Source organism: Carya illinoinensis, chromosome 3 (assembly GCF_018687715.1).
Source record: "Carya illinoinensis cultivar Pawnee chromosome 3, C.illinoinensisPawnee_v1, whole genome shotgun sequence".
Classification (NCBI taxonomy): Eukaryota; Viridiplantae; Streptophyta; class Magnoliopsida; order Fagales; family Juglandaceae; genus Carya; species Carya illinoinensis.
Window position 1 is genome coordinate 54,540,590 of NC_056754.1, and position 9,199 is coordinate 54,549,788.

The window sequence follows — 9,199 nt, forward strand, 5'->3', positions numbered from 1 at the left end:
CCCACACTACACTTCTTTTAATTTTTTCTTTTTTCCCATAACAAATATATAGTGTATAGATGATGAGTAGAACAACGCAGTTAATATAACCAGAATAAAATAAAATAAAATAAAAATTTAAAATATATAAAATGTATGGCATAAGATAATGAGTAGCCTGAGTAGACTTGAAAAAATAACAACATTTTTATTTTATTTTTCATTTTGCGATATATGCATACTTTTTCTGTTTTGGTTCAAATATTCAAAATTAACGAATACTGAAAATTAATTATACTAGTATGGTACCAAACTCACTTTCTTGTCCTATAACCTTTATATGAAACTCTGCATGTACCAAACTATTGAAGAATACAGATATCGTTTTTCTATAATATAACCTTAACAAAACGAGCACGGCTGGCAATTTCTACTTTCCAATTACTTGCATTGTAGACTTCTACGTTCATATGGAAGAAAATCCAGTAAACAACTACACCCTTTTTCAAACTATCGATAATTTCAGCAGTACGATAGCAGCAAGATCTTTGCAAAGAGGAGCGGTGATTTTGAAACACCTTTGGTCTATTTACAAACCCCTGTACAAAAGCATTTCACATTTCAAAAAAGCACACCAGTGACTCCAAAAGCTATCCCCAGCTTTACACTAGGCAGTATAGTTAGTTGGACCATATATAGTTTTCAGTAAATTCAGCAGCTTAATTTAGTGGAAGACCATCAAATCTAGAAAAGATAGCTGATAGACGAACCCCATCCATGTGTCATCTCACAATTGATGCAGATCTAGACCCTGTGCCATGAAAACACAACAATCTATCATTATTTGGGATAGTAGCAGCAACGGTGATGAGGAGGACAATCAAGAATTGAAGTAAATATTGAGAAAAACAAATGCATTGAACCAAAAAGATCATCAAGTTCATGTTCCAAATGTCTAACCTACTTACAAGAAAAAGTGGCTTCCCATGAAGATTTCGTAACAAGCGGGAAAAGCCACCCCCCCAAAACCAAGATTCTGGCCAACTCAAATGTTATTTAGTGAATCACCAAAACTACTTAAAAATGTTCTGTCTAGGTCCATTTTAAGGCTACGCATCCAAGACTTCAGCGTTAAGTCCTTTCAAACTTTTAGATTAATAAAAAAGGCAATGCAGCAGAAACTAACAGTGTATTATTTATTAGCTCAGAATCATCACAAGCAAAGAAACCAAGCTACAAGCGTGCAAGATCATTAACTAGAAAAAAAATTTCGATAGGTTCATTAACTAGAAAAAATAAAGGTCAATATTCTCATGTTGCAATAAAGAAGGATTTGCAACATGTAGAATAATGAGAAAGGGTGCGTACTAGTTGAGCGCTTCATGTTTCTGCAGAACTTACTACCACATCGACAGCAGAATCCCTTCACAGGCTGATCATGGTCGTCAAAGTTGATGCCATAATCCTACACACATCATGTAAAGCAGACCAACGGATGACAAAATAAGCTTCTAGAATTAACGCATGCATGAATCATAAGCTTCTAGAATTAATGCATGCATAAACTAAGTCCAAGGTTGATTTACTATTAATATGAACTAAAGTGACAAGATAGCAGGACAAAAATGAATTTGTACATCCAAAGGAAAAAAGTTAGGGCCATCTTAATGCATTACTGCTTGTTCGAGCTCAAGCAGGCAAGCACATATGCCAAAACATATGAAGGTAATGGCTCAACGTTTTTCTGACCTCAACCCCCAACAGGAAAAGAAAAAGAAAAGAATAGCCTTAAATCAATGTTGTGACACTTTTGTACAATACAATGACATAATTTTTTTTTTTTTTTCATTCATGATTCATTGTAGTGCTCTGAATCAGCAAAACAATTAACCCATGTCCTTCATTCGTGTAAATAGTATAGGAAATATAAAAAACGAAATCAGATCGTGTTATATGCAAACAACCATCAACTGCACTCTAATAATTAAAAACCTACTCACCCAAGTGAGTTCCTCCAAGGCAGTTACTACTCTTGTTGTGAAGAAGGCAAGCTACATAAAAAGAAAACAAAATAAAGTACTCCATTAGACTTAATTTGTACAGAACTCAGTTTCCTATCACTAAGCAAGGACATCACACTGAAAATGCAAGTAAAAGCCTCAAAGATCCCATACATGGTAGTAGATACGATCGGGGCTCTCCACTTTAACTGGGATCTCAACCAAGTTTGCGTCCAAACACCTAGTGAAATAAAGAACAGAATGATCACATACTTACAAATTGAATCTCTATAGCTGGTAAAACATCTGTCTACCTAGTTAAGGAACTATCATTATTTGTCACCATATATTGCAAAAGGAAAAATCTTCTTGTCATCCTCACACTTCACACACCACACTTATTTTAATTTTTTTTTCATTTTTTCTATAATAAATATGTAGTGTGTGGATGATAAATAGAATAATTTAATTAGTTTAATAAGAATAAAATAAAATAAAAAAAATAAAAAATAATATTTTAATATATAAAGTGTGTGGTGTGGAATGATGTATAGCATTTCTCATTGCAAAAATAGAGGCTAGAGATGATTAATCTCTCTCAGAGTTAACTTCATTTTCACTCGACGAAACATTTCTGTTATCAATTGATCATTGATGACTGTCATTTGCACAAGATTTCACCTATTTGTCTAATCACGCCGCCTAAAGGGAGGAGGGCATTTTGATCTTTAGCTACTCTCCCACCTCTGATAGTTTACAGAGAGCTATGTTGACATGATAATGTCAGATTTTTACCTAATTTCCTACAACATCATTTCTGATTGTAAATAATTAAATATCATGAACGTCAGAAATTGAGGTCACTTTATTATTATTTCAAAATGAGCTTATACAAGTTAGATACCAAATTTATGAGTACGTTCCTCACAGCATCTTCACCTTACCAATTGGAGACGGATAGAGAGACAGATAGAGGCCATGAGGTTTTGAGATTTAAACAAGTACCTATGGTTAATAAACCTAGCAACATTGCCAAAAAATGTTGCATCCAAACAGAGAGCTTCTTCATTCTTTAGATCTCCTGAACCCCAGTCTGCATCCAGTAGAATTGAGTACGTAGGTTTGCCACTTTTGCTGTTTTCCAAGTTTCTATCATACAACTCAGTGTTGGTTAAAATTTCTCCAGCATACTCACACACAAATGCACCTTTTGGCAGGTCCTCTAGGGTTCGGAGACCCCATCCTTTTCCTTCAGAAGTGCAAAACACCTGAAATACAGAGCAAACTTTATGAAGTCTATATGTAACAAATTACATGGTATTTCAAGTGCAAAACCAAAATTAATGAGATATGAATATCTGCATCAAGATCAAATTCTCTAAGTAAATGTTACATTAGCATGGGAAAACAACTGTACAACTCCAAGTTACAATCCCCACCTGCAACTTGCAAGTTATGCCTCGCTGCACCACTCTATTGCCACAGTTTTTACTGCAGCCACACTTGCTCCAGCATTCTTTGATAAACTTCCTCCTTAAGTGGCCTTTGCATGGTTCTAAACAGACATCATTCCTCACTCTTTCAAGCGGGCATTCTCTACAATACAAGTTCTGGTGTCTTTGTGAGTCGCGAGTGATAGAGATACACTCTTCCAAGAATTCTTCCCTAAGAAGACCTTCTTTTGCGTATGCAAACTGGCCTCCGGTTTCATTTGCACAATGACAAGGTGTAGATAAGAAAAGGCAATCACCCAAACAACTGGAACAACAATCCTCATCCCCAATCCGAGATAGGGCAAAGTTGACAGAAGCATTTTGGAAAACAAGGTTTTGAGGTATGTACTTAAAGGGTGGTAGATGTTCCCCGTTGATTTCATTGACCCACAAAATTCTGTCCCTTTCTTCTCCTTTTGTTATGTCATTAACATCATGGATGGACATTAAATCGCTAGAACTTAATGACATAGGTCTTGAAAGAGGCACATCCACTGCAGAAGGGCATTGAACATGGACTGATCCATTTGTAGTACAGGATGGCATGCACAAAGTTTCTTCATCATCTCCAATTCCCAAAGTGCCCTGTGCAGAAGATCTCTCCAATACATCAGGGCCTTCCTGCGATTCATTAGGGCCATAAGTTCCCAGTTCCAAGACGCACTCACACATATCGTTCAACAGTTTCATGACAGAAAATTTTGGGTCAATGATTTTATATGTGCGTAAACATTTGTCCTCCATCAGTTTCATAACCTCAGTACGACTAGGCATATGGAAATCTGGTCTTCCAAGGGTGGAGTTGCAGCTCAGAGAAATCTTTACCTCTCCTAAGGGCGAGGAGGCAATCTCTACATTGGGAGGAGATTCCTCTGGGATGGTTGCAAGTGTGCAGTTGGTTTCCCTCTCACTCGTTAAAGCTAGAGCATCATCACCTCTGTTTCCTACACCCATGGATGCTGGAATCTCTGGACCATCTTGTTTTTCAACTGTATCATTCCCAACTGAAGAATCTACCTTACTCGATGGATCTGTAAGCAAAACCAAGATGTTAGAAGAGCATGAATTGCATTTTTAATATCAAGCAAAGCTTATTGAATAGTGCACTCCTTTAAGTTCCATGCTTCTCGGCCGTTTACATTTATCGTTCAGATATCAGGGTTGGACAGATCATTCAACTCATCATGATGAATTGTAGAAGAGACAATCAGTATGTCATACATCCATTATTAACTAGAGATAATTACATGTTTCAGACGATGTTCCCACATGTTTAGAATGCCTTTGATCACCTAACCAATATGATCACCTTGTAGATTATATGAAAGCACATTATATTACTATCATAAAATGGGCTCATCAATTAAACCAGATGAACTTGGTCATGGAAGCTCAAATGACCAAGACCTACATAGTAGAAAACTCTGCAAAGAGAGAGGGGTAGCATAATACCAATGGATAAAAATGTGGATATTGATTGTAATTATGAGTCAAAACCTTCAAGAAATGATAACATAGTGAAAGTTGCAAAAACATAAGACTAATAAGAAATTATGAATAGCTTAAAGTTACATCCCAAGGAAATAATTGAAAACATGGGACAGAGTGATGGCAATGAGGGGATAGGGGAAGGGTGTCTGCTGTCACCATCTTCTTAGGTTGTAATCACACGTTTGCTTTCGTAGCAAAATTCACACTGTATACATACTACATCAATCAAGTGCACCCGCAAACACAAAAGACTAAAAACTAAGCTTTAGAGCTTTAGCAGAAATGGATGAACTTGTCAGGAATAATGCTACTTTGCCCCTCCATTTTGCTCCCTCATTTTGACCACTCATGCATTTATTTTTTTATTTTTATTTTTATTTTTTCTTCTTTTGCTTACTGATTAAGGAAGTAACTATTAATGTATTGGTATTTGTTTATATTTAAAAAAAAAATTAAATGTTAAAAAAATATGAAAAGAAAAAATGATAAAAATTAAAAAAGGGAATTTGGCCTAGGGGGCACGCCCAGCTGTGACAGCTGGGCGGCTCCTTAGCAGCACTCTTTTCAGAAATAAGGCATGACCAAAGTGGAATCTAGTCAATCTAATACACAGACACGAATGTTCCAAAAAAGCATATTGATACAGAGTGCGTGCAAGCACTCATATAGACAGTGAAATAAAGCATAACACAAATAATGATACAAACAAGGTTAAAACATTCTATACCCCAAAAAGTATTTGGATATATGAGCGATGCTAATCTAGATATATGGCTCCAGGGAAACAAAGATGTACCTGGACGGATCACTGCAATAGGAACCTCATAGTCTGGCACATCACTGCTAAACATATCATCTGTAAATGGCTCATCCTTTGGCTTGATCAATACATGAGTATCTGGAACCTTCGGCTTGGGCAAACTCGCAATGCCTGGCTCAGCCATTGGCTCAGCCATTGGCTCTTTAATGCGAATGCTTGCTGTTCTCTCAGACATTGATCGTTTTCCCAGGGGCTCAATTTGAGGTAAGAGAGGCTGCTTGCCTTTGTTAACAATACTACGCTGGGGTGTCTCCTTTATTTCTCGAGGCTGCTGTCGGAAAGAAGTTTTGGGCAGTTCATCCTCCTCCACTTTAGGCCTTTTTACCGAACTTCCACCCAAACTTTGGTTACAGGCATTGACCGACGGTGAAACCTGACCCCCTTGGCCTCTCAAGCGCAACCTCTTTAGAGGACGTTCAGGCTCATCATGCGTCAGAGCTTCTTCCTCCAAATCTTCTTCCTGCCAGTTACAAATGCAAGAAGGTCAGTCAATACGGGCACAAAACAAAAACATAAATAAAATAACTAACACCAGTGCAAGGTAGAGAAAAGACTGGCATACGTCAGTATTCTTACACTTCTTCTTCTGTTCCATAACCTGATCGAAAGGATTCATATTAGATAAGCAGGTATGTAAGACAAAAGGGAAGGAAAGGGAATAGTAAAACAGATCCAACTGAATTTTAACTGATAAAGGAGAATATCGAACCTTAGTCTCCTCCTCCTCAAATATAGCATCTGCAAGAGCTCTATAATTCTCCTCTTCTATAAGTTCCCAGCTTTTGTCATACAATTTTAGAAGATTTTTTAACACCGGTTTCACTTTCTCTTGACTAATTCCAATATCCCCCATTGCACGAAAGGCTGCTGCAACTCTAGGATTCGGCGCCATTAGTAACCACTCAGCAAGAATTTATACGAGAGACTCTCGAATGCTGAAACCCCTACAATTTCCAATATTTATGAGTATAGGTAGAAGAGTCTTAAAGAAAATGCACCAAGTAAAATTAAATGCCATATCAGAAAAGGACATACAAACCTCAGTTCTAATAACTTGCCAGAACACTCAAAACTTAGGAAATAACCATAGAGAACAGATACTAAATAAACCATCAGCTCTTCCATCAGCTCAAAGCTGAATGTAAGCACAGATTAACTGGTACTACAGTATGGGATACCGACCACGTGCACCCACCTGGGCATGCACAGCCCAAGCCCATGAAAAGACCTACCTCCTCGAGCACAACAACCTTGCCATTAAAGGCTGCTTGTAAAGACAGGTTTTCTTCAAGCTTCACATAAGGATGGGATTGCATCAATTTCTAGTATCCTTAAGCAACATAAATAAATCACACCATAAGCAACATCTTACTCTTCTTATTATGAAAATCTAGCATTCTCACATCGGCATAAATCCAAACAGTGGCGAACATGCATTTTAAAAAGAAAAAAATCCACTAATCATCCCCACACCACACACCACAAATGATTTTTTAATTTTTGTTTTTTTTTTCCCCTTACCAAATGTGTGTTGTATAGATGATGGGTAGAAAAACTCAATTAGTTTAGAAGCAATAAAACCAAAAAAATTAAAAATAAATAAAAATAAGTGTGGGGTGTGATGTGTGAGATGATGAGTAGCGAAGCTCATTAAGCAATCCACATAACCATATTATAAGTTTTCCCCATCCTATCACATTCTGTAGTAGGAACTAAGCAGCACGCTTTATATTAGTTCCTATCTCACATATTAAAGCAGATAACATTTCTGAAACTGGATTCAACCACCAGATGCCACAAAACCCAGGCAAAATATATTACAAGTCTAAAAACACAGAGATAACACTTTATCAAGGATTGGGGTAAGTTTTTATGAAAAGCTAACATTATTTACTATAGCGATGGAATTCCCATCTGGCATGGCATGCCTTTTTCCCTTGGGTACAAAATGAACAGACTACAATGAACCATTACCGAAAGAGCACAAATGCAACAGCTGAAAGAACCAAAATGACAACATGATTTCAAATTTTTAATTTGGGCGTTCTTTTCCTTGCAGCCAGAACAACTATATCTAGAATACAAAACACCGCACGCAAGCCGCAAGAGCAATACTTCTCCTTGCAACTTCAAGTGAGTACACAACTCTCCCACCTGGGGCATTCTTTTAATTACTCACGAAATTAACACACAAAATGTTACATAAAAAAGAGTAAATTTCCTCTCACTCTCACGCATGCAGACACACTCAAAATGTTACATGCAAAATCGCCATCAGCTAAAAGTAATCTCACCAAAATAAATTCTCGATTATTTTGAAACCTTAAAAGATAAAAACCTAAAAATCAAAAAATAGCGAAAAAAAGAAACGCAACCCCGTTAAGAAACAAGAAAGAATTAGGAAAGCATTGCCTAGGTACCTCCAAAAATAATACTATAGGAAAATAGAATAAACCGAAACTTGCTATTATTTTTCAAAAAATGTAGATTGATTCTTTTCTTTTCTAGGAGCTTCTCCGCGCCCAAACACGTTCAAACCGGCAGATTCTCTCAAAACAAGTACAGCATTTTCAAAATAGACCCCCAAAAAATAAGAGCAAAATAAGGAAAAAAAACCGAATAATACGTCGAGGTGGAAGCCAAAAAATAAAAAACACAGAACTTGCCTAAGAATCTTCGAAATTTCGGAAGCAAAAATCACCCCGGTCATAAAAGCGTCATTTCCGCAAAGAGTTTGCGAACTGACTAAAACACTAAAAAAAATGATAACAATAGGGCACCGGAAGCAAAGGCCAGTACTCACCACCCACCTTTGTCAGAGTCTTGCACAGAGAGCGAGAAGAGAATAGCAACTGACTCTTGGGAGGAGCGAGCTACTAAACTCAAGAGTCAGAGAAGCTGAAGGAAGCGCGTGTTTGGACGAAGAACCGGGGGAGTGGGGTCCACTTGTTGCTATTTTTGGGCCCCAACCAATGGAAGTGATTTTTGTGCGGCGGCGCGTGTAGTATACTTGGGATGTTATGCTTTTGGGATTGAATTGAAATTCGAAACGATGAGAGCAGCAGCAGCATCAGCAGCAACTTTTGGGCAACGAACGTCTCTTTAATTTGCTTAATCATCCATTACTGTTAGTTTGGTTCTTGCAATGTAACGAGATAAATTTTAATTCAATCCAATTTTAAATTAAATTTAATATTTAAATTCATATCTTTTTAAATTAATAAATACATCTCAATTTAAAAATATTTATAATTTTTTAATTCAATATTTTTTTAATTTCGTAATTTTTTAATTTTTTATAAATAATATTATATTTTTTTAATATTTAAATATATCTAAATTTATATTTTATATAACTCACTCTATTATTTCAATATTATTTATGAAAAATTGATCCCAACTGCTGCTGAGGTGAA

The 9,199-nt window shown here is 36.6% G+C and overlaps 1 protein-coding gene across 10 annotated transcripts; it reads right to left on the reverse strand.

Annotated features, from left to right (window-relative positions):
• Positions 1 to 465: 465 nt before the first annotated feature.
• LOC122305386 (probable inactive histone-lysine N-methyltransferase SUVR2) lies at positions 466 to 8,915 on the reverse strand. 10 transcript variants are annotated; one of them, XM_043117893.1, is made up of 11 exons: positions 8,594 to 8,915; positions 6,493 to 6,727; positions 6,346 to 6,381; positions 5,760 to 6,243; positions 4,298 to 4,503; positions 3,419 to 4,093; positions 2,985 to 3,247; positions 2,154 to 2,220; positions 1,980 to 2,030; positions 1,266 to 1,444; positions 818 to 1,235 (listed from the first exon to the last, which is right to left on the reverse strand). In XM_043117893.1, the coding sequence occupies exons 2-11, from the start codon at positions 6,673 to 6,675 to the stop codon at positions 1,232 to 1,234; spliced, it is 2,148 nt and encodes a 715-aa protein (XP_042973827.1). In that variant the 5' UTR covers positions 6,676 to 6,727; positions 8,594 to 8,915; the 3' UTR covers positions 818 to 1,231. The 10 variants fall into 10 exon arrangements, with proteins under 10 accessions (XP_042973825.1, XP_042973826.1, XP_042973827.1 ...); XM_043117891.1 differs by lacking the exon at positions 818 to 1,235 and adding an exon at positions 466 to 790 and having other exon boundaries at positions 1,348 to 1,444; positions 3,419 to 4,503; XM_043117888.1 differs by having other exon boundaries at positions 3,419 to 4,503; positions 6,493 to 6,718.
• Positions 8,916 to 9,199: the final 284 nt, after the last annotated feature.

Excerpts from the sequence above, each read along its gene's own strand:
- LOC122305386 (XM_043117888.1), bottom strand. The coding sequence starts at position 6,675 with ATGGCGCCGAATCCTAGAGTTGCAGCAGCCTTTCGTGCAATGGGGGAT. Across the intron at positions 4,504-5,759 it reads TATTGCAGTGATCCGTCCAG|ATCCATCGAGTAAGGTAGAT; the intron begins GTACATCTTTGT and ends TTTTGCTTACAG. Across the intron at positions 1,445-1,979 it reads CCTTGGAGGAACTCACTTGG|GATTATGGCATCAACTTTGA; the intron begins GTGAGTAGGTTT and ends TGATGTGTGTAG.